The sequence below is a fragment of the Haemaphysalis longicornis genome, unplaced genomic scaffold, assembly GCF_048455015.1.
Source record: "Haemaphysalis longicornis isolate Haplotype H1 unplaced genomic scaffold, Haemaphysalis longicornis Haplotype H1 scaffold_3, whole genome shotgun sequence".
NCBI lineage: Eukaryota > Metazoa > Arthropoda > Arachnida > Ixodida > Ixodidae > Haemaphysalis > Haemaphysalis longicornis.
Genome location: NW_027526335.1, coordinates 928,873 through 954,747, shown reverse-complemented (window position 1 = coordinate 954,747; position 25,875 = coordinate 928,873). Strand labels below are relative to the sequence as shown.

The window sequence follows — 25,875 nt, the reverse complement described above, 5'->3', positions numbered from 1 at the left end:
TCGCGTGACTTCAGTGTATTATGATTTAGTCACGTGACTTACCATGAGGTATATTGCATCACGAGTATTGGCACCATAGGTATCAAATGAAGGCTTTTGAATTGCTTGTTTGCTTGATGTGTAAAACAATCTTCTCATCCTAAACAAGATTCCTTATGATGTCCCATGACCCCCATGCATCATAAATTCGTCACATGTCCTACCATGACGTTTACAAATCGCTAGTATTGGCATCAGAGGCATGAAATAAACGCAGTTGAATTGCTTGTCTACGTGATGTGCAAAAGCATGTTTTCATCCTAAACATGGCTCCTTGTAAATTCGCCTGAGCTCCAGGGATTAAAAATTAGTCATGTGACTTACCATGAAGTTTAGTAAATCACGAGTATTGGCATCATAGATATGAAATTAACGCCATTGAATTGGTTGTTTAAGTAATGCGCGAAATAATCTTGTCATCGTGAACATGATTCCTTACGATGTCGCATGATTCCTGTGTGTCATGAATAAGTCCCGTGACTTACTATGAGGTTTACTACATCCCGATAACAGGCACCAAACGTATCAAATGATGGACATTCATTTTCTTGTTTGCGTGTTCTGCAAAATAATCTTGTCATTGCAAACATTATTCCCAATGATGTCTCAATACTTCCATGTGTCATGACTTAGTCACGTGACTTACAATGAGATTTCTTCCATGACAATCACGAGCGTTGGCATCACAGCTGTGAAATGAATGCTCTTGAATCTCTTGTTTACGTGATGTGCAAAAGAATGTTTTCTTGGTGAACATCATTCTTTATGATGTCGTATGACTGCTATGAATCATGAATTAGTCACGTGACTTAGCATGACGTTTCTTACGCCATAAAATATTGGTATCCTAGGTATCAAATAAACGGCAGTTGAATTGAATGTTTGCATGATGTACAAAACAAGCTTGTCATCCTTAATGTTTGTTTTTGATATCGCATGACTCCTATGTATCATTAATTTGTCACGTGACTTAGCATGACCTTATTACATCACAAGAATTGACATCATGTCTATTAGGCGAACGCTGTTGAATTGCTTGTTTACGTGATGTGCAGAAGAAACTTGTCATGGCGCACATGATTCCTTGCTATGTCGCAAGACTCCTATGGATCATCAATTAGTCGTGTGAATTACTATGGCGTTTTTTACATCATGAGTATTGGCATCACTGGTATCAAATAAACGCTGTTGAATTGCTTGTTTATGAGATGCGCAAACAATTTTGTCATGGAGAACAATATTCTTTATGATGTCGCATGACTCATATGGATCATGAATTAGTCACGCGACTTACCATGATCACGCTGATTGAAACGAACACTGAAATGAACACTGTTGACTTACTTGATCACGTGATGTACAAAAAAAATCTTGCCATTATGGACATGATTTCTTATGATGTCACATGATTCCTTCGGATCATGAATTAGTCACGTGACTTACCAAGACATTTCTTACGTCACATGTAACGGCATCATAGGTATCAAATACGCCAATATCGCCAATCGCCATATCGCCTGGTCCCCTTTTACTAAAGAATTAATCAATAAGCTGGAAGGTGTCCAAAGAAAAGCAGTAAGGTTTATCTATAACCAATATAAAACGAGCGACTCTCCGGCAGAGCTATTAAAGCAAGCTGTCCTATTCACCCTCGATAATCGAGGCGAGACAGCTAGAAAGAAATTTTTGTTTCAACTCATCCACGGTCACCTCAATTTAAAGGCCTCAATCCGTATATCCATAAAGCTAAGGCTAACCAGACTAAAACATCTCCAAAGGCTAATAGAATACCGGTTCAACGTAGACTGTTTCAAGTATGCTTTCTTTCCATTAGCAATAAGGGAATGGAATTATCTAGGAAACTCAATAACTGGTACCACGAGTTCAACAGAGTTTTTAAGACTGGTAGAAAAGAAAGTTAACACGATGTGATTCTGTGACTATAGCTTGTTATCAGCGTGTGAATGTGTGTATCAACTCATTTTGTGTATCATCTTGTCACGAAATCATGAATTTTTGAGGTTTGTAATGAAGAGTATTAAAAAGTAATCCCGTACGCAGAGGAATGTTGTAACCTGTATTATCGAAGCCTGTACGGTATGTCACTTTTCTAAAATGTATGCGTTCCTTGTTTAGATTTGTTGCGCGTACAATGTTTCATGTGAAATGTCGAGTAGAGTATATAATGTGTTCTATAGTCCATCGATTGCGTTACCTCACAGTGCTCGAAAAACTCTGACATGTACTCTGTATATGCCCTTCCTGCGAGAATCCCGCGAGGAATTAAGAGTGTGTTTAAATAGAAAAATAAAAAACAAACAAACAAACGCTGTTGGATTGCTTGTTTACATGATGTGCAAAAGAATGTCATCCTAAACATGATTTTTATGATGTCGCCTGAGTCCCATGGATAATAAATTAGTCATGGGACTTGCCATGAGGTTGATTAAATCACGAGTATTGGCATCATATATATTAAATGAACGCCATTGAATTGGGTGTTTAGGTGATTTGCAAAATAATCTAATCGTGAACATGATTCCTTGCGATGTTCCATGACTCCTGTGGATCATGAATAAGTCACGTAAGTTACAATTATTTCATACATTACGTGTAATGGCATCGCAGTTTTCAAGTGGACGCTATTGAATTGTTTGGTTACGAAAACTGTGGATGAAGCGTGTCATTTTGAATTACAGGCTGCTTCCTATGGTACGTGATTTCAGGCATTGTCATGTGGTCCGTACGAAAGACGTGATTTTGATAATAGGGAAAATATATTGGTATAAGAAATCTCGGTAATCTCTTACACTGACATGTTTTCCCCATCAGTTCTTTGGTTCGTGCGGGCAACATGAGACTGCATGCAACCCCGTACCATAGAACGAAGCTTGTCATTCACAATGACCCGCCTCATTGACAGTTCAGGTAAACATACAATTCAATAACGTTCACTTGACACCTATGATGCCATTACACGTCATGCAAAAAACGTCATGTAACTCACGTGACTTATTCATAATCCTGAGGCGTCATGCGACATTGTAAGGAATCATGTTCACGATGACAAGATTCTTTCGCACATCACGTAAACAACCAATTCAATGGCGTAAATTTCATATCTATGATGCCAATACTCATGATTTAATATACGTCATGGTAAGTCACAAGACTAATTTTTAATCCAGGGAACTCAGGCGACATCATAAGGAATAATGTTTAGGATGATAACGTTCTTTTGCACGTCACGCAAACATAGGTTTCTCGCAACGTAGTATCTCGCAACAGCGCCTGTTTCATACCTATGAAGACAATAATCGTGCTTTCTAAACCTCAGGGCAAGTCACGTGACGAATTTCTGATCCATGGGAGTCATGGCACATTCTAAGGAATCAAGTTTAGATGACAATATTGTTTTGCTCATCAAGCAAACAAGCAATTCAACAGCGTTTATTTCATACCTTTGATGGCTTTGTATGGGATGTAAGAAATATCGCGGTAAGTCACGTGACTTATGTATGACCCGTAGGAGTTATGCGACATCATAATAAATCATGTTTACCATAAGAAGATTCCTCTTGCAGGTAACGTGAACATGTAATTCAGCAGCGTTCATTTGATACCTATGATGCTAGTACCTGGGATGTAAGAAATGTCACAATAAGTCACGTGACTAATTCATGATTCATAGAGTCATGCGACATCATAAGGAATCATGTTCACCATTACAAGATTCTTCTTGCACATTACGTGAGCAAGTTATTCAAGTGCCTTGATTTGAAACCTATGGTGTCAATACTCCTGATGCAATATACCTCATGCTAAGTCACGGGACTAAATCATGATACATGGAGGTCATGCGACGGCATTGGGAATTATGTTTGCAATGACGAGATTCTTCTGCACGTCACTCAAACAAGCAAATGAATAGCGATAATTTGATGCCTACAGTCAAACCCGTTTATAGCGAACTGCAATATGCACGGCGATTAGTTCGATATATCCAATAGTTCGATATAGCCGAACCCGCCTATAACGAGCTTTTTGTTACGAGTTCGCGATCCGCGGGAGCCCCACGCCCCCTCCCCAACTCCGCCATCCGCGTATGCAGAAACGAACACAGTACAGTAGCCATTACCATACCAAAATAATCCATTTTTTGCAAGTAATAAAGCTACTTTCCGCCTTAACTGCCCACGTTGCAAAAAAAACGGTGATTTTTGTTTTCACTTTCGTTTTGGCGGCTTCAACTAGCATAGCATTCTCTACACGAAACATTGTTTGCACCAGTTCGAGTCCGCGTCCTCAAAAAAGTCCCCCGCATTTCCCCGAGGGGGAGAATGTGAAAGTGCGAATGCACGGTTGTCGGCCCGCTTGCGGCGCTTGCGCTCGGCACCCGCAGCCCACCGCCTCGCCGCCTTCTCTTCCATCGGGTTTGTAGTATCACGTGTACACCACGCAGTTATCAAGCCGCTATAATGCCGCTGAGTCACCAACGCAACGCCGCTGAGTCGCCAACGCAACGCCGCTGACGACGTAGTTTGAATGCGTTAAAGATATAAGGAGCGTTCCTAACTCTGAAATCAGCGTGGCTTCCGTGGCTTAGTCGGTAGAGCGTCGCGCTGCGGCCGCAACGTCCTCGGATCGAAACCGGGCGCCGGATGCTGTTATTTTTTTATATAGTGTAGTGGCCTGGCTGGCGCGCCGAGAAAGGGTGTTGCGAGCTGGAGAGTAGGCGAGGGGGGAGAGGAGGCGCTACGCGAGCGCCCTCACGCGTCGGAAATCCGGCGCCGTTGCGAGGCACGCTAGCTAGCTCCGTTGCTAGGCTGCGGACGGACGGTGGACGCGTGATTCAGGGTCGCTTAAGAAGTGCATTCGCACTTAAAATCTCAGAAGCATTGGCGGAGCACATCGACTGCCGAAAGCGTTTTATTATACGCATTACACTCGCCACATCATCAAGAACGTTGGCGAGCTCTTTCCACCGTTCACCGGTGCTGCTGTCTTGGTCCGGACTCGCTGACTGGGCGAGTTCCGTCGCGAGTCCCGCGCATCGGAAACAGTTCCGGAAAGTATTGGGGGTCACGTCGCTCCGTGCGAGGCGCAATGTCTCAGTCGCGGCTCTTGCTCCGTGGTCGCGGCCAATCCACATCTCAATCGCCGGTCTAGATCATGCATTTCGGCGGCCATTTTAGGCGCCCAGATTTCGATATATCGGATGTGAACTTCGTTATAAGGAATATGTTTCCCATGTATTTCCATAACTGAATTATTTTTGTTCGATATATAGCATAATTCGCTCTATCCGGGTTCGTTATCGCCGGGTTTGACTGTATTATGCCATTACTCGTGAGGTAGTATACCCCATGGTAAGTCACGTGACTAGCTCATCATCCGTAGGAGTCATGCGAAATCACAAGAAATCATATTCATAATGACAGACTTGTTTTCGCGCGTCACGTAAACAAGCAATTCAATCATCATCATCATCACCACCACCACCACCCCCACCCCCACCACCAGCCTATTGCAGGGTGAAGGCCTCTCCCATTAATCTCCAACTACCCCGGTGCTGTGCTAACTGCGACCAATTTATCCCCGCACACTTCTTGATATCATCTGCCCATCTAACCTTCTGCCTCCACCTCCAGCGCTTGCCTTCTCTAGGGATCCACTCTGTAACCCTTAATGACCAACGGTTATCTTGCCTTCGCCTTACATGTCCTGCCGACGTCCATTTCTTCTTCTTAATTCCTACTAATATGTCCTTAACACGCGTTTGTTCCCTGACCCATTCCGCTCTCTTCTTGTCCCTTAATGTTACACCTATAATCTTCCGCCCCATTGCCTGCTGAGTCGTTCTCAATTTAAGTTCAACCCTGTTAGTGAGCCTCCAAGTCTCTGCCCCGTAGGTGAGTACTGGTAAGCGGCAGCTGTGATACACTTTTTCCTTCACGAACAATGGTAGGCTGCCATTTATTATCTGAGAATGTCTGCCGTATGCACTACACCCCATTCTTATCCTTCTCTGCCTCTTATCTCTGCCTCATGGTTGGGATCCGGGGTCACAATTTGACCTAAGTAGATATATTCACTTCCACTGCCTCGTCACCTATCTCAAATCGCTGTGCTGCCCCGAGGTTATCGATCATTACTTTAGTTTTCTGCATATTAATTTTCAGGCCCATGGTTCTACTCTGTTCGTCCAATGCGGAAAGCATGCTTTGCAATTCGTCCCCCGAGTTACTTAGCAAGGCAACGTCATCAGCAAATCTCAGGTTACTGAGATATTCTCCATTAATCCTTACTCCCATCTGTTCCTAATCCAACGTGCTGAATACTTCTTGTAAACATGCTGTGAATAACATTGGAGAGATTGTGTCTCCTTGTCTCACGCCCTTCCTTATAGGTATTTTACTGCTGTCCTTATGGAGGATGATGGTAGCTGTGGACCCATTGTAAATATCCTCTAGTATTCCTACGTCATGCTCGTCTACACGCTGGTTCTGTAATCTCTGAATGACTGCTGAGGTTTTGACCGAGTCCAATGCTTTCTCATAATCTATGAAGGCTATATATAGGGGTTCAGTATACTCCGCACACTTCTCTATCACCTGATGGATCGTGTGAATATGGTACATTGTTCAATAGCTTTTACGGAACTCTGCTTGTTCTTTAGGTTGACTGACATCTAGGGTGGCAGAAATACCTTGGTAAAAATACCTTGTAGACGACTGACAGTAAGCTGATCGGCCTGTAATTTTTGAAGTCCTTCATGTCACCTTTCTTATGGATTAGGATGATGTTCGAGTTTTTCCAAGATTCCGGTCCACTTGCGGTCATTAGGCATTGCGTATAGAGATTTGCCAGTTTTTCAAGTAAAATTTCTCCACCATCCTTTAAGAGGTTTGCTGTTATCTGATCCTCACCAGGTGATTTGCCCCCTTTCATTCCTTTCAAAGCCTTCCTTACTTCTTCGGTCGTTACTGGTTGGATGTCTATCTCCTTTGATCTACTTTCTCGTGCGGCCTTATCCTGAATGTCCCGGCTACTGTACAGATCCCTATAGAACTTCTCGGCTTCTCTGACTATTTTATCCCTATTTGTGATGGCATTGTCTTGCTTGTCATTTCAATTCAATTCAATGGCGTTCAATAGCAATTCAATAGCGTTCACGTAATGCCAGTGACTGTGTTGCTCGTACAAATGCAAGTGATGTCATGTGACTCTTTCGTGGTTGCACTTAATAGAAGGGGTCTCCTGTTTGTGTTAGTCACATGACTAACGCATACGCTGGCTGTTCCAAATCATTGTCGCATAAGCTGGTAATTTTTGAGTTGCACCAGCCCTAGAGCTCTCATGTGACATGGTATTATGAAGATGTCCCGCCATTATACAGGATGAGGAGCCATTCAACTGCATCTGATTGATATTTTTGACGTCATAATTTAGAGTTTTTTCGTACAGCTAATGTCAGAATGACACGACTATTTGGTTTCGAGAGTTAGTTGTTCTGGCAGTTTCCCCTAACATATCGGGTAAATGAGCAATTTAAATGCATGAATTCATACCCATGACACCATCCACGGGCTGATATAGTAATTATGTGAGAGTGGTTGAAGGTCACATGACTCTGTTTCTGTGCACTTTTTCTAAGTTTGCTTAAGCAGGTCACGTAACCTAGTTCACCCAACTTGGATGAAAATACACTCTGCCGGGATGGCATTTGTTGCGTCTAAGTTGCAATGAGCTCGCGTCCGTTCTGCACTGAGTCACTCCCCGATTATATTGGTTAGCGCCTGGATTATATTGGTTTGCACCTGGCTTATATATTCATTGAAGCGGGGATCCTATTCACTGGCGCTTAGGTTATATTGAGCGGAAAATGCTGTAGAAACAGACTTCCTGTACATATCATTGTTACATTTTACCATTGAAATGGCAATTGTGCTCACTTTTTGTTTGGCTGTTCTGCTGGTACGTATACCCACTTATAGCCGGTGTCGCCTTCTTGCTTTCTCATGACTGGCAGCTCTTTGCGAGCCTGGCAGGTGGTCGCATACAGGCAAAGAACCGTGTATGGCTTGTGCTCCAAACTCCTACCAAGACAGAGTCGGCGAGACCTCTTGTAAGAAGTGTGCCGTCGGCCTTTCGACGGGGAAGTGGGGCGCCAACTCCTCCTCAGACTGTCAAGGTACACAAACCTTTCAAAAAATTTGATTTCTCGAAGTTTTTCGTTCATTGACTCAACCATATTGATTCGGACAATTAAGGTAAAACTAAATGCGTCTTTCGGTTTGCACGATCTTCAGCTTGCAACCGCGATTGTACTATAAATTAGGCAAACTAGGTAGCGGTATCTACTGTGGCAGTTATAAAGCAGTGGGCGGCAACAATGTTAAATTCCGACGCTGTTTACATGTACAAGAAGGGAGCAAGCATGTACAAGAAGGGCGCAGAAGCATGACAGCGAAACAAATTTGAACTTTTTTTCCGTCAAGCTATGCTTCAAAAGGTGCTGTTAAAGCCGAGATGGCACAAAGTTGAAACAATGCAGGTATACGGCAGCAATATGCTTATGTACAGAATGACCGGTAGTATGAATCAGAAAAGTATTCAGAGCTCCGAGGAAGCACTATATCAATGCTTCCGTAAGGGCGCTTATATAACGTGATTCTGAGAAATTTGGATTCGTTGCCCTGTGACGATAATCGAAATGAGCGCCTAAAACACCCGAGCCACCGGAAAGCATCAGCAAGCAAGCGATAATCTTCGAAGCTGAAAGGGAAAACTAAAGTCGTTACCTCTCAACAACATCATGAAACACGCCAATCCTACATATGTCCTTTTTTATGTCACTTCGGCGGTATCGTTGTTCGTTTTTGTAGCAAATACCGAACAAAACAACCAACGCGTGTTTACATCAGATATTGATTTGGTTTTTTTGTTACATGTGACGCTATTTCGCGTACTCTCTAAGCAATTGCGGCAGGTTGGCTTCACACACCAGAACGACCAATGAGCGGGAATAAGAGCGCGAATTTGGCGAATAGCGAGACCCAGCACACCAGTAGGGTGAAAAATAGGCTCTTCGCTTGGAGAACAGCTCTCATGCACGCCTTGCGCTGTTGTTTCAGCGCAGATTCTATTTTTAAATCTAATCGCACACTGGGCCTCGTAATTCACGAAATTCGCACTCTTATTCGCGCTGCTTGGTTGATGATTGTTGGTAGGATTAACGCGCCGACGCAACCCAGGCGATGAGGCGCGCCGTAGTGGAGGGCTCCGGATTATATTGACCACCTTGTGATCTTTAACGTGCGCCGAAATCTCGTACACACGGGCGTTTTTGTTTTTCACCTCCCATAGAAAAGCGGCCTCCGCGGCCAGGAATCGAACCCGCGACCTCTCTTTTAACGTTGATTGGTCGTTCTGGTGGGCTGCAGTGAAGCCAACCATCGGAATTTTTAAATGCGGAGCATTTCTTAGGCTCGCCTGGTCCTGCATCGTTGATGGCGACGCCGTCCACACGCTCACTGCGCATGCGCAACTCTCCTCCTTACACCCACAGCTCCGCGATACTATACCATAAAAAAAAAGAAATAGTTAGCGGCGCCCGGTTTCGATCCCACGACTGTCTGGCCGCAACGGGAGGTACGCGGTGCTCTTCCCACTATGCTACAAATCCGGGGCAGGAGCAAGTGCTACGAACGCGCCTTATGTCCTTGACTCATTCAAACTACGTCAAGACGCTACTGATACAACGAAGGCACGCGAAGCTGAACGTCAACGGAAACGACGAACTGAAAACTTTAGAGGGGGATGCTGAATTTCCCGTGGGAAAGCTGTGGCGGGAAGCGCCCCGTGCCTTGCAGCTCAACCAGCCCCGTCCGCAGCGCCTCTGATGCTGATTGTGGCAGGATGCCCCTACGAATTGGCCAACCAAAGAATCCATCACGAGATAGGTTCGCGTTCAACCACCGTCGTCATCTTCCCGTAGGGGAACCGCCGAAGAAGAAGAAGAACGAGAAGACAAAGCTGCGCCTCTATTAGCCGCCGCAAGGTTCCGTAGATTGTTGAAACTGCAAAGGCAGCACGAATCAGTCCTATTGTCGTAGCGAGATTTTTGTCATCTAAAATTCTCCTGGAAACCGAATTGGTGCCCCTCACGCGACCTGGAGGTGATAGTAACGAGCCTTCGACGTCGTGTGCCCCAGTTGAACAGATACCTCCACAGGTCTCGTCTGGCGCAGTCTGCCATGTGCAGTTACTGTAATGAAGAAGAGTCTGTCGACCATTTCCTTTTGTCCTGTCGACGATTTTCAAGCCTCAGACGTCAGCTCCTATATGTGCTGCTTCATCGCCTGGGGTTGGCATTATCAGTGCCGGTTCTTTTATCATTTGGGGCTTCAGAAACTGGATATGGCCGCCGGGATGTTTGTTCTGCTCTTCTGCGCTTCATAAAAAATTCCAAAAGATTCACAACCTAATTCGTATCTTATTCTGGAACCTTACCAGAGCCCTCCAAACGTTTCCATTGCCGGTTTTTTTTGTATTATTCTCCTCCTCCTCCTCCTCCTCCTCCTCCTCCTCCTCCTCCTCCTCCTTCTTCTTCTTCTTCTTCTTCTTCTTCTTCTTCTTCTTCTTCTTCTTCTTCTTTCTTTCTTTCTTTCTTTCTTTCTTTATTTATTTTGTTTCAATATTGACTAATTTCCAATCTCGATTCCTCAAAAACAAGAAGAACAAAGCTTCCAAAATTTTCTAATTTTCCTGGAATCATCCACCTAGGCAGCAATCTCATTCGAATTAGCAACTGATGTTTGGCCGATCCCCTGATTGGGTATGCGCCATTTTGTGAAGGAACAACAAAAACAACAACAACAACAGCTGCGAAGAGGAGGGCGTGTACATTGCTCTCAGCCGGTGCACCAATGTCAACAACCTTTACCTCACCAAAGCTGACGGAGACTACCGATTCTACCACAGAGACAACATCGACAAGAACATGATGGACGAGTTTCGGCGCCTCGAGAACCACCGCCTACTCACCGTAACACAACAGCACTTGCGTGCCTTTGCCACCGGTGTGGACCCGGACGCGGAATTCCCTCTGGCGCTAGTGAAAACCAGATAACTCAACATAACGGCAACACAATGGAACCACACGGAACCGCCACGATGCTTCGCATCCTCATCAGGATTCCCCACGGGAAGATGGTGTAATTTTTTGTGGGTATTGCTGTTCTTCTTCTAACCCCTATGCAAGTTACGGTGTTAAAATATTACTCAGTGCCGTTATAGGTAAGATGTAGGCTCATGTACATGTAACCCAGTTCAAGGAACTGTCATCATCATCCTCCTCGGTCACGTGAATCGGGGAGGAGCGATATTTATTAACATTATAATTATCATAACAATGTCTTATCATTCAGAGAAGTTTATGCGGTAGGCGATGTAAGCTACAAAGCTCCCGCCAGCGCTTAAAGGGACACTGAAGTGAATTTGCCAAGCTCCCGTTTTTGCTTGCACTGCGTAGACTGGCTCAAATTAGCACACTTTTCATCGTTTATCCGGTTGACAAATCGGTAATTATTTTACAAAGCGCGAAAGAAGAAAAACTACCATGCGCGGTTTGCGGCGGCCGCACCAACTAAAGCTGTGACGTTGGAAGGAGCCGCACCGTGATTGGACGATGCCCAAGGTGAGCAACCAAACAAGTTTCGGTTTCGGTTTCGGTTCTGTAAAACACAACCGGTGGCATTGTTGGATGGGCATTCTCAATAACTCAGTAATCATCGTACCGCGCTTCTGCCATGTTGTCACCTGTAAAAATGCATAAAGATAAGCCTCCCAGGACGGCTTGGAATCGTAGCATTCACTAGCCGAGGCCTACGCAGTGCATGGACGCCCTCCGCGTAGCCGCAGACGCCCAAATGTCATGCGCTTTTCCCCCATATTTGGAGCTTGCCTCACTCATGCCTGTACCGTAAAAAGCGTGTTCGCACCAGGTCAAGGGTCTGTTCATTCTGGCCTGTGCCCACTGCCCGCAAGCAGTCGGTGCTTATGGCAAGAGCACGCCAACGAGAACTCGCTAGCGCGCCAGTGCCAGCCTGCGCGCGTTCTGTGAACTAGTTCGTGGAGCCATGAACGTTGCGGCCGAAAAAAAGGTGTGAACTCAATGTAGAAAACATCGGCAGAAAACGAAAAAGTTAACTTACCAAAAAAAAAAAAAAAAAAAAAAAGAACGTACCCGCGGGGATTCGAACTCGTGACTTGCAAAATGCTAGCATACCTAGCGCCCCAGACAACTAGGCCACGAAGGTGGGCTCTGCCGCTCCCGGTAATATAGAGTATATATTGTATAACCACTTTACACTTTTATTTAGTTTTGGCATTTCAAGTAGCTTAGGTGACTATTTGTTGTATTGCGCTCGTGCAGTAAGCGTCGCTTGAGTTTCCACAATAGCTTACGTCTAGCAATTGCATTTCATAGACGGAAAAGCGTTCGCAGATGCGTAGTCGTGCTGCTGACCGCTGTGCTTGTTCGCCCAGCGCAAAAAAGTGCTTCCCGCACCCTAGTTTTACGCTGTACGGTAAAAATATCAGTTGATTTTATTTCCTTAGTACCTATATTGACTTCGCTGACTCTTCTCCCGCCTTCAAGAGGCCTTATATTTTACTACTGGCGTACCAGTCACCGAAGCGTCTCATGTGCGCTTGTGCAGCGCTTGTGTGAAGCGACCTTGACTTGGAGCTATATACAGTGTACAAACTAACCAAGTAAAGAAAGGCGGATTCTTCCATTCACAAACGTGTCCTGGCTTCGTTTCAACTGAGCGAACGAATTGCGACGACTCGTCGGCGGCCGGCGGACGAAACGCTGGGCCGACTGACTCTGTCTGAAGGCCGGGGAGCCGTGCAGTAACGCAGCCAATTGCCAGCTCATCCCCTCCTGACGTCACACGAAAACGCCGCAGAAAATGGGCGAGCGTAAAGAGAGGAGGACAGAATTTTCGAATTAATTTTTCTACTAAATAAAATCGCGTAAACGCGCCCAGGGTGGTCGAAACATGGCCTGGGGACTCCGGACTACAATTTGCGCAAGTAATCCCGCAATGTTTACATATCACTTCAGTGTCCCTTTAATAAGCGTACTACGTTCGTGACTGGCGTGTCAGTGTTTCATTTGTCATCACACCGCTAAAGAAGTTGGTGTTATGAAGAAAGAAACGATTCCGGCTGTATTACAACCAGGCGCGGGTGACCAGGTGCCTACATATAGTCCGCGAACTACTCTCCCGCAGATGCCTGCCCCCCGGGATCGTACTCCTGGAACGGGCTGAAGCCGTGCAGCCGCTGCCCCCACGGGCAGTACCAGCCCTCCAAGAACCAGACCTCATGCCTACCCTGCGGCGATGGACTTAGCACCCACTTTGTGGGCACGGTCGCCAAATCTGGCTGCGTTGGCAAGTTCTGCAATTTTATTATCACTGCGCATGTTGCAAGGCTTCGTTCTCTGAGTGTAAGCTCTTCTAGTTTTACGACGCAGTATAACGGTTCCCTGTCTCCGAAAAATGCGCCGTAGCGTTTTGTGTGGTGATCGCCCGTCCGGTCGTGTAAATCCCGCACAGGGATACAGCAGACTGGTTGCTTTCAAACTACCTTTTTGTAATTACTTCCCTCTGTATTAACTTGTCGAGGGCTCCTGTATATTCACTGACATTGCGAGTCTTGTCTCTAGCATTTTACTTACGTACTTTTATCACGCACTTCAATAAACCCCTTTTTTTTCTTCTAGCTGCGACAGGTTTGGAAGGTTAGCCAATCGGGTTAAGTTAGCTTACATTAAATACCACTCGTATACGCGGGAGAGCTATATCCATCGCTAAAACCTACCCAAAAGGAAACCGCAAGCGAAGTTCGATCCAAGCCAGTCCAACGAATCAGGGAGTGAACACGTCATACGTCTGTAACCACCCCTCCCTCCCGTGCCTTTCGTGCAATCTGAACGGGGTCGGTTGTCACGGCGTACATTTGAGTAGAGAGGAGGAGTTTAGCAACAACTGGCAGCGGAGATTCTTTTGTTTCTGCCCGGGTGTAGACTGATAGCTAAAAACAATTGTGGTTGATCCTTCTTTCATAGGAATCGGTAAAACACGAAAGTGAAAGGTGCCTTCACAGGAGCAGTTGAATGTTAAAGGAACTTCCTTCATGTGCGAAGGGTTCGCGAGCCTGACCCCTCCAGAGGAAGTGACGCCGACACGCAAGAAAAAAAATGGGTTATTCCGGGCCAAATAAACCAAAAATGAAATGCAACTAACTGCAAACGAACAGCAACTTACGGTCATGGGAACAACGCCACGGCAGAGTGTGCCTCAATTCACGCGCGTCCCCCGTACACGAAGGCGCTGGCATCCAGACGCCAATTGTTGGCGCTCATTAGCATCACGATGCGCTACTTCGCTTCGTCTCTCCTAGACGGCAGCACCATCTGAATGAGTCATAGCGAAGGACATAAGACGCATGCGTAGAGCTGCTCACGTCTCCGCTCACAGCGGAGTCGGTGGAGTGCCACGCACCTCTCGCTGCGGCGAGAGAGCTTGAGAGAGCTTGGGCTCGAATCCGGGCGCCGCAGCGCCAATGGCACTTTTTCTGGCGACTTCACTTCCGTGACGGATATGACGTGAGTGAGATCTTCATGTACCCGGGAATAAAACACCTTCGTGTTAAAAACTTTCTTATCCCGTGCGCCCGGGACGCTTTCGCAGTTAAGTCCGAGCTCCAGCGCGTGCTGTATATGAGCCACAAGAGCAAGTGATGTGGCAAGTTAGCCGCGTGAGTCGGCCGACCGGGCCGGGCGGCTGCGCAACTTTCTCAGGGGCGGAGTCGGAAACGGCTTAATTTCCGGACATTCCCACAGGACATGAATGCCGTTCGAATAGCCGGTGCAATGGCTCAAAAGGCGTGTATTATTTTCTTTATTAATTCTTCTCAGGACAATCGTTTTGGCTGTGAACAAAATCTGAATTTTTTTGTTTTATTTTATAATACGCGCCTATAATGTTCGATAGGGTGAGAAATAGATCGCTCAAGCCTGGAGGGGCACACGTATTCATTTGCATATCTTTACTCGGACGCAGCCCCACGCGTGTCAGTCTCGTATGCATAATAGCGAAGCTCTTAAGCACGTTACATAAAGATGATACATAATTAAGGTGAAAGGTACGACAAATTTATTTGTCTAGAGCGTTGACTGTGTTCACTCATAAGGAAGATGCGAACCCATTTGAGTTGACTCTTGATCTTGAAAATGGCGCCTATTGATCAAAACTTGTACCCAGGTGATAAGATTTATAAGCTTGAGGTCTCAGTCATGTTTATATCTCGAAAGGTATATCGATTATTAAGAGATTTATTCAAGGCGCATATCCTAGTTTTCACACCTACAAGCTTCAGTTCCAAATAAATGTTTTGAACGGCGTGCGAGCTTGGTGGTCGCGCTATATATCGCACACACCGCTACGTTCGTTTTGTAACATCTGACGCTCAGAACTTCTCGTGTTTCAAACACACAGACAGCCTGGGGAGCTTTTGTAGCTGGAAATAAAGCCTGGTATTCTGAGCCCTTCCCCCCCTCGAGCCTCCAGTGGAGGAGATCCTTGAAGTTGATTTCACCATTGCAGAATCAGCATTGCAGAATCTTCCCCTCAGCCGAGTGGAGGGAGTGGAGGAGGGACTCAGAATAGGGTCCAAAGAATGCTTGAAACGGCATCCTTGTGAGCTTCGCTTACGTCAAAGGTCAGAACCATATTAACAACCATTCGGTATCACAGCTTTGGAGAGAATGAGTAGCAGGAAACGCAGGGCAAAGGTTAACGTTTTTGTCTGCGTGCTTTCTGTTAGGACCCACTTTCATTTTTACTAAGGCCGGCATGTCGTCTATGAACCATCGTTCTTCCCGCGCCACTGTTGTTTCGCAGCTGAAGCGAACAAAGTTTCAGTAACTCGAGCTGATCATCCCTTGAACCGACGTCTCGTTGCTTCCAGCCCTCAACCTGTGCAGCGCTCTGAGCCCCTGTGCCAACGGCTCCACGTGCGTGGACCTGACGCACGGCTTCCAGTGCGTCTGCCCCGAAGGCCTGAGTGGAGTGCACTGCGAGCAGGACGCAGACGACTGCGCGCCGGGTCTGTGCCAGAACGGCGGAACGTGCGTCGACGGCCTCAACTCGTTCAGCTGCCTCTGCCCTGCCGGATACGCAGGATCCGCGTGCGAGCTCAACGTGGACGACTGCGCATCCGGTGAGACGCTAGGTGGTGCCGTTTAGAGCGGATTAATTGATTGATTGTGGGGTTTATCGCGCCGACGCAACGCAGGCAATGAGGCGCGCCGTAGTTGAGGGCTCCGGATTAATTTTGACCACCTGTGGATCTTTATCGTGCGCCGAAATCTCGTACACACGGGCGTTTTTGCTTTTCGCCTCCATCAGAAAAGCGGCCGCCGCGGCCGGGAATCGAACCCGCGACTTCGTGTTTAGAGCGGATTATGCCTCGGGGTGCGAGATTTAGGCTTTGGTGTTTTACAGTTAGAGATTTGGTGTTTTACAGTGCCCTCAGCGCTCGTCCGGCAGCAAACGATGCTTTGTTCACTGAGAAATAAAAAATTTTAATTCAAAATTTTAATTTTCCCGCTAAATGTTGTGTTTCGTGACATTGACAATGACGTATCCAGAGCAGGGGCTTAACACTGGGCCTCCTCGATTATCAGTCCCGGATCGTCCGCGGACTGCCCGGGAAGCGATCAGAGGCTCGATTTTCCAATGTATTCCTATGAGCCTTTTAATCCGAACGCAGTCCCCGGACTTCCCGGGGACCGTCCAGGACTGAAAAATCGGGGATCCCCTATAAAGACAGTCCTGCTGACCAGGGCTGCGACCATCTCACAGATGGCCGTTTGGCTATGTTGTTTATCACCTACTTGCATGGATGGTGCTGCAATACCACTGGAGTGCCAGTGCTCCCATTTTGCTTGGGCTTGGACTTCTATACCCGCCGTATTTTTATTAGGGTTCATACCAATCGCTTCCTAAAACATAAGCTGTGACTCGACAAATATGGGCACGTAAAAGGCCGTGCCGCTGACGTCAGTTGGTCAGTGTTGTGTCAGACAAGTCTAAAGCGTCCGACGGCTGTGTAAAGCGCTGTCAGCCGGAAAAGTGCCGCACTAAGTGCTTCGGTGTTTACGTGTCCATTCATAACTTCAATTGTTCACCCCAACATTCTTAATGCTGGAAAAAGATTGGCCCTAAATTTAAGCCAAAAAGCTCGTTCTGCAAGCTTATGATCCCTGTCCGATTAGCGTTTGCTTTTACCGTCCTCAGCCCATCGCTCAGCTGTGCGTGATATTACGTCATAGGCTGCAGCGCGGGAAATGACCTTGTGGGTCGCATGGCCAGCCTCTTTTTCCCTAATTATATAGCTTATTAGGGGTGAGGCCCCTTAGGGGCAGGGGCTGATGGCGTCTCCTGTAGTCGTCGTAATCGTCGACTTATGTAGTCATGGTGCTAAAATACCGTCGCACTCATTTACGCCTCGCGCTATAACGCTTCGTAACGCGTGCTAAAAAACACCGGGACACGCGTTTACGCCTCGCTATAGTGAACTAGAATACTTTAGCCTCGCGCTGGAGCGCTTCTTAACGCATACTAAGAAAAATTGCCTGTGAAGCTGGCTGGAAAGCGAAGCTTTAAACGACACCCACAACAATATCCCATGCGACGTCACTTGAATTCACACACCTGGTTCTACAAAGAGTGAAACCAGAGATTCTGCCAGCCGTTACCTGGTATTCGCTGGGGCGGCGTCCCGAACGCAGCAGCGGCGGACGACGCCGCCGCTGTAGGCCTGGCGTGAGCCGGAAATGTGAGAATACGGAGAGGAGCGTCTTTCGAACGGTGAGACAGCGCGAACTCAGCCATCCTGATGTGCTAGCTTGGGGCTACACCACCAGGCGACACGAACGCAGAGACCGAAACAATTCGGCATGTGAGCTTAGTGATTCCCATTTATACCGATTTAAACTAAGTTAGTTTAGTAAATTTCAGATTGCGCGAAAGCTGAGGGAACTTTTATAATCGCTATTTATCAGAACCAGTTGCTCCTTTCGCCTTTTGTAATACCTCTTAAAACACAACCAAATTCGTAATCACCAATTTAGAAAACGGAGTCCCATTCAAGCAGTGCGCAAAAGGTAGCGCTTCTCTAGAGGCCAGATGTCTGTATGTGGCTTGCACATTTTGGTTTCCCGCCCTGCAAACCAATCCTTAACGTAACTTTGCCGTACGACCACTTAATTCCGTCGGGTGCGGGTTACCCAGGAGGTGCTGTCGAACAAGTTAATACAGCGGTGCGAAGGAAGCGCGCAATGGACGTGAACCTGCGCCAAAACAGGCCCATAACAACCGTCGCTTAAGCAGACGACAAAGCCGTACCGCCGACACGCCCGTCGGCGAGCAGGCACCTCCGCGCGGGGGGACGCTGGGTAAATTCGCCGCCCCATCTACAGTGTGCTCCGTGAGTGAATCCCTCGCCCCCTCCCCCCGCCTAAGCCGCCGCCTCCGCCGCGTTGGGAGATTATTGTACCGCACGCCGCGAAAGAACCGTTGGCTGGTAGAGGTAGAAAGCTTTGCTTTAAATACACCGGGACACTCGTTTACGCCTCGCACTGGGACGCTTCGTGCTTCAAAGACACGAGACTTTTACAGCAAAGCTCTATACCTCCACCGACCAACGGTTTCATCTCCGTTGGCAAAAATGCCAGGGCGCCAAGAATACACTTATACAATGCATGCTTCGCCCCTCCCGAGATTTCACGTTAGTGGAGATGGCCCGGGAATTTTTGAGTGAAGTTCGCATTGAAAGTGGTGTCAGCGTTGTTTTAGCGAGGCAATCTTTCGAAGAAAGAAACTTACATCTTGTCTGCATGGCCTGTTTAAGTTCAAGAGGGGAGCAAAACTAAAAACTAAAAAAAAATTGATGGGTCGTCGGGCGTTATGCTGAACGCGTCTTTTAATACGCCAGAGCCTTGTGGCTGTCCAGCAAGGTGCTTTTAAAGCAAGCAAACAAGCAAGCCAGTGGTAAGACACCGCAAAATCAAACAAGAGAACGCGAACAAGCAGCTGAGACGACGGACAGGTTTGGCGCTCTTCAGGCTCTCAGCGTCTACGGAGATGGCGAGCTGAGTTGAAATTTGTCACCCCTGAGGTTAGTAATTTTATGCAAAGCGAACAGCATAATAGCATACGTAAAACTGCGCATACGGACGGGACAAGGAAGAGAAGAGACAGAACGAGCGCAGACTCACAACTAGTTTATTGAAAAATTGAACATTCTAATATACCCACACCAGCACATGCACACATATGTCACCATCCTTATCACATGATATAAAGGTTTAAAAATGCATACTCATTTCCATACAAAGTTATGGATCGTTCACTCACGCACTGTTCGCCATGCTTTCGAATGAAAAATGCCTGGATTAATTGCCTTGCCACCTGTTCTCGGCTTTTGCTCAGCACCTTCGTCTAGTTCAAAACCTGCTCGCATGGATTGCTTTCGCAAACCATGCAGTGGTGCGGAAGGTGGGAACCCGTTTTGTTACGCATGTTATCCATATCTTTATATGAAAATGAGTATGAATGTTTAAACCGTTACATCGTGGGATAAGGACGATGACATGTGCGCCCATGTGCTGGTGTGGGTATATTAGCATGTTCAGTTAGCATGTTAAACTAGTTGTGATTCGGCGCTCGTCCTGTCTCTTGTCTTCCTTGTCCCGTCCGTATGCGCAGTTTTACGTATGAGCACGATGAACCAACTAGCCCAACAACATGCATTACTGACCATAATAGCAACCAATCCCAGAACTCCCAGAGAGTTGTGTGTAGAGCGATAGCGGAATTTCGGGCACGCGTGAGCATGCCTGACGTCAGAGGTGACGTCATGGCACGTTATCAGGCATCGAACTCACGCGCGTAGCACCGATGTGGCCTAGCACCAAAGATGAGCTATGAGGTAATGCCACCGCCAACTTGGCGTCGCTGCGGGGGTAACAAAATCTGAACGACGAGCACGAAGAGCTGCAAATGGTTTCTTGTGGAACTTCTAGTGTGGCCACCTAACGAGCTGCTCTGCGTGTGGAAGCTGTATTATGCGCCAGTATTAGCGGAATACTTGGAACATGCTTGCGATGCACTATGCTTAGAAACTTCGAGGGTCGGTCAACCAAGTGAACCCGTATTTCGCATGAACGCGCACTCTCTGGTTTAAGGCGCCATTGCTTGTCTAACTATTCTCTTATTGGTTATCTTAATGTTTATCCAATCATTGGCAAGCTAAATTTTGCCTTATTTCTGTCATCGTTGATAGTTTCCTTGTTTCCCAGCATGCTTTCGACGGCTGCGCGATCCTGCAGCACTCGCCTATCCTTGCATGGTTGCTTGCTTGCTCGCACTTAAACCAGCGTAACCAGCACCATCGAGTAAATGGAGCTTTCAATAGCTCCCCGGCACCACCGTAGTATAACCGGTTATACCCAATTGCAACATACAAAAAAGGGCCAACCGGCAAAGAGAATTTTGTCCACCTGAAGGTGGAGAGAAATTAACGGGAAAAGCTTTCTTGCGACCCACCGCCAGGGGGACGAGCCCGGGGGGACCCCCCTTGTCCCCCCTAGGAAAAAGCCGGATAGGGTGGGTTGCTGGGAACGGGAACTTGGACATCGGGATGGGTTATGGGCAGAAGGGTGGGAATGGGGGGAGCAATTTTGCTCCAATCCTTTTGTCTGACTCTCTTCCAAGACTGATTGCTCAGCGAGGGCATCAGACAGTGCCAATTGCTGCCAAATATGCGGTCCCTGCCACGGGTTACCGCTCATCCATAGGGTCCGATAACTGGGCCCCAACTGTCGGAGACAGGAAGTACCCTATTTGGTGGCAACGGCCGGGCCCCCTCCCGACCCCCAGCTCAGCGGCCGATGCGTACTAACGTCCTTGACCGACGGCCCCGCACCAGGTACTCACGGATCACCAGTGAAGCTTTCCACTATACACGGGTACTTGCAACACCTGCTTTTCACGGTCTCCGGACTCCGGAAGTTTGTATGCGAACTGTGCCTCAACGGCCCGTTCGCAAGGTCCCTGCGGCACATCGGGACTATTCTTATGTCCTCCTCTTTGCCTACTCTGTCGCTCATAGGAACAAGAGTCTTCGGGCATTGCCTTGCATATGGCAGAGGAGATCGGTCCGGGCCTACTAGCCGTTACTAAGCCAGGAGAGTTTCCGCGGTCGGTGTACTAACCTCACCTTTCCCCGTTTTCCCCGTGCGGGACACCAAGTAGCTCGTGAAAGTACGTCCCAGTGGCATTTGGGTGACGAGGTTCGCATGCGCCTCAGCTAGTAAAGATCAGTCTATAGGCCCCTCACAGCAAGGTTACAGGGGGGCGCGACCCCCCCCCCCCCGGCCCCATACGGACTGTACAACATCTAGCCCCCATTGACGTTCGGTTACAGGGGTCTGTCACTCCCCCCGACATATTGCGATCAGGTCGCTGGCCCCGCCAAAGCTTGCGGTTACAAGGGTCGCCAGTCCCCCGGCCCATAATGGTTTCCCGAATTTAATCGGTAGTCCCAATACAAACGACTGTACGCTGACCAGCACTTGCTACTTTGCAACTTGACTTGCCGGCCTCCTCTCACGCTGGATTACAGGGGTGCGTTACTTCCCCCGGCCACAGAAAGTCATAGTTGATCGATCTCGACACGCCTTCCTGCTTCAACCGCATTGCCAAGTGCCGGGCTGACACCCGACCGCCCGACCTCATAGCATTCCGATACTCACACGGTATAAAGTGGGATGAAACGCGTTTGAGGCGTAGGTCGCGGGTTAGATTCCCGGCCGCGGCGGCTGCTTTTCTGATGGAGGCGAAAAGCAAAAACGCCCGTGTGTACGAGATTTCGGCGCACGTTAAAGATCCCCAGGTGGTCAAAAATTAATCCGGAGCCCTCCACTACGGCGCGCCTCCTCGCCTACGTTGCGTTAGACCCTACAATCAATCAATCAATAAATGAAGCGATTGAGGCCGTGCGTGCTCCCCTCTGGCCTCCTTGCAGGCCCCTGCCAGAACGGCGCCACTTGCATCGACGGCGTCAACAAGTTCGCCTGTAAGTGCCCGAAGGGCTTCTCGGGCAAGCGCTGCGAGGCGACCTACCACGACTGCTCCACCCGGCCCTGCCTCAACGGTGGCTCCTGCTTCGAAAACCTCAAGGTGGGAACCCACTGCCGCTACCCCCTGATTCCCTTTGAGTTCCCAGAAAAAGCACAATAATTGCAGCCTCCAGGACGCTTTGCTGAGCTAATACGGACAAAGTGCACCCACTTGCCTTTCTGTGATTAGGATGTCCGGTGCCGTTTTGAATGACGCTGCTCAATCGGCTAATTATCGCTGTTCGTGTTTGTTTGGGCCTTAGTCCGAACAGCTGATCGGCCGCTGGTGGAATCACCATGCTATATAGTCAGACGAGAGCAAAAAAAAAAAACGAACAACTGGTTCTGAGGCGTCCGGGAGAGCTTGGGCGCAATGGCGTGCTAGATAGTTGTCAGGCATGTGTTATCTTTTTACCGAAAGTTGAGAGTTGCGCATCTTTTGGCTCCTTGATTGATACAGCTAAGGTGGAGACACAAGTAAATATTGAAGTTATCTCCGCAGAAGTAGTGGCAAATATACCAGCCCCAGTTCTCAGGTCCCCGAGGCACTGCTGATGACGCTGGTGGAAAAATATTCTTGCACTCTTCGTCGGTGTGCCAAGGCGACCTTAAGTCCAGTACCATCTTGGGGCATAGGACAGCGTATTGGCATCGGTAGCATCTTTGGGCATAGAAGTTTCCCGAGCTTCGTGCAGACTTTGAAAAGGTACAGCGGGAAGCTGTAGGGAAAGGCTAGCCACAGCGGAAGCAGCCAGCCAGCGCCGCAGATGCACCGATAACAGTGTTCACACACACACAAACACACGCGCGCACGCACACACGCACACGTACAAACCGCTCCTACAGCTTCTGCTCCAGTCACGCAGGTATTCCTCGTTTTGCGCACAGCTGGAGTGATCGCTTCACGCTTCGAGTTTCGAGCTTCTACAGCGCTGCACTGATTATGCAAATAGAGTGTAAGGACCCGCCCCTTAGTTAATACATTAATCACGAGTGAAAAGTATTGGTTTCGAGGTTCTCTGTTCAACCCATCGAGCATCACAAGTCGAAACCGACACGAAGGCAGCACGTATTGCCGCCAGCGTTGCCATTTAAAATGACAGCCTTCTTGAAAAGGTTGAAACCTCGCAATTCCTGCGTCTCAGTTGATTTCTCGATAAGTCTCAACTTCCTTGGTGATGCGAACGGCTGCATCACCAACCAACTGCTGCCTTCATAATGCAATTGACAGCTTCCGCATTAAAAAGCCACTGCTCATGTACCAGAGCTTTCAGCATTACTGGTGTACAGTGTAAGTTTAGGTTCACGACTATCTTTTAAAGCAAAGCTTTTTACCTATCCCCCCCCCCCCCAAGGGTTCTTTCACGACCTTTGCTGTCAACAGGAAACTCCCGCGAACAAATAAAATAATTTACTGGCACCGCCAAGAATACAACCTGGAACTAATAGAGTAACAAATCCAGAACCCGTTGTCTTACCGATTTAGCTACGGGCCCACGCGGAGACGGGGAAGACGAGTGGTGCACTCACCAAGCGCATCTACGGGTTTAACCCCTGTATTCTCGCTGAATGCCACGCGATAGCGATTAAAGCAAGCTCACACCAACCCATGGCATCTCACTTCTAGTACGCCAACGTGCTAAAGCACGTGGCTTCCAGTGTTCACGTAAAAACTCTCATCTCCTTGTCGTCGGCCCTCACGCCAAACGACACCTGAGGGAACACATTCAAATACTCCTTGAAGGCCAGGCCATCACTCCAAGCCCCAGCATCAGGATCGCGGGCCTACATCTTCAGGCCAACACCAAGAGTGACGTATCCTTGCAGCACCTCAAACACAGCATCAATAAAATCTCACACGTCTTCGGGCGAGTTGCCACCATGAAACGAGGCCTCAAGGAATCCGATCCCTTTCGATTAATTCAGGCTTTTCTCTTCTCGAAAATCACTTACGTCAACCCCCTGTCTTCTTCTCGGCAAGGAAAACATAAAGATGCTTGATATAATGTTTAGAAAGGCGGCTGAGCAAGCTATTGGTCTTCCCATGAGTGCGTCCACAGAGAGGCTGCTTAGCACTGGGCTCCACAACACGGTGGACGAGCTGATAGAGGGCCATCTTTCTATCCAGAAGCTCCGAATGAGCAGAACTGCGGCGGGTCACCGCAACCTTAACCAGATTGGCTGGGCCGCACAGAATGTCACTCCGCTTGATGTACTGCTGGACTTTTGGCTACAAGGACTAAAGATGCTCTCTCTGCTTCGAGATATGAACCCCTCACACGACGAGGGTCGCCGACAAGCACGGGCTCAAACGCTCAACACCACCCTCGGTGGGGATCATGCAGTTATCTACACAGACGCCTCCCAACATCGAGGGCAGCAGTACGCCATCATCGTGGCTCCCTCCAGAACCAACCTCCTTGCTTGTGCCTCACTCAATACCGAAGACATTACGGCAGCAGAAGGGGCAACTATCGCCTTGGCTCTCACTCAACCAGGGGTTCGTAAGGTAGTCACCGATTTCCAACAAGCCTACCGGAACTACCAGTCGGGTTTGGTGTCCCGACCTGGACTGCGTGGGCTAAAAGCACTCCCCAATTGGTTCCATTCAGCTCACGCTACCATGGAGGGCAATGAATACACCCACCAAGCCTGCACTTTTGCCCCCGTGCTATGGAGCTGCGCGAAGACAGTCACCCGCTTGTCTCCTTCAGGGACATAACCCAGCATTATTGCCTTCTGAGAGAGACCGTACCTTCGCCTTACCCTGACCTTTCCATAGAACAACAAACTACCCTACGGCTTATACAATCCGGCTCCTTCCCACACCAGACGCGTCTTCACTTAAAGCACCCGAATCACTATGACGCTGAATGTAAATTTTGCCCAGAAGTGGGAACACTGTGCCACATAATCGGGTGTACGACATCAGCCCTGAGCACCCTCCTCTCTTTCCGTCAGCTAACGAACCAGGGCCCTGGGAGATGCTGCTCTCCAGCCCCTCCCTGCCTAACCAGCTTCAGCTGGTGGACAGAGCTCAGACAGCGCGTTCTGAATATGGGCTACAGTGAAGAAGGAACCACTCCCCTGGGCCGCACTCTGGGCCGCTCAGAAATCTGAATAGAAGTGTAGCGGCATCATCATCATCACCGCAGCAGCGCCCATCATCATCGCCTACGCTCAATCATCACCATCATCTACCGCGGGTGCTTGCGTGAGTATCCGAACCACGCGCAGAGAATAAAAATCAGGTTCCGGTTGCGGCAAGATGTCTGGTGGTGTCTCTCTCGCCTGATCGGCACTCTACAGAAGTATTTTTCCTCCACTTCCGCCCTCTCCTCCTCCTTCTCCTGCTCCTCGCCGCCTCTGCCGCCGATCTCGTCGCCTCCGTCCGCGACGGCAGAGACCGAGAAGTGAGATCGTCAAACACTGGGTTTGAGCTTTAATTTTATAAAAAAAGAGTTTTCACTCATGTGATACCCCAATACAACTCAACCAACCATGGTTCAGGCATCATGCATTAATTTAACCTTACAAAGAATATCTGTCTGAAGTACTAGAGGTGAATTTCA

At 48.0% G+C, this 25,875-nt stretch overlaps 1 protein-coding gene across 3 annotated transcripts in view; it reads left to right on the top strand.

Annotated features, from left to right (window-relative positions):
- Positions 1–25,875, top strand: part of LOC144173832 (sushi, von Willebrand factor type A, EGF and pentraxin domain-containing protein 1-like) — a 214,332-nt gene that overhangs the window by 105,539 nt on the left and 82,918 nt on the right. For 2 of the 3 annotated variants that reach the window (XM_077702092.1, XM_077702091.1), the window contains exons 16-19: positions 8,072–8,233; positions 13,344–13,505; positions 16,087–16,338; positions 22,210–22,364. In XM_077702092.1, the coding sequence (XP_077558218.1) occupies positions 8,072–8,233; positions 13,344–13,505; positions 16,087–16,338; positions 22,210–22,364 (731 nt within the window). The remainder of the gene's footprint in view (positions 1–8,071; positions 8,234–13,343; positions 13,506–16,086; positions 16,339–22,209; positions 22,365–25,875) is intronic. The other variant, XM_077702093.1, reaches the window with a different exon arrangement.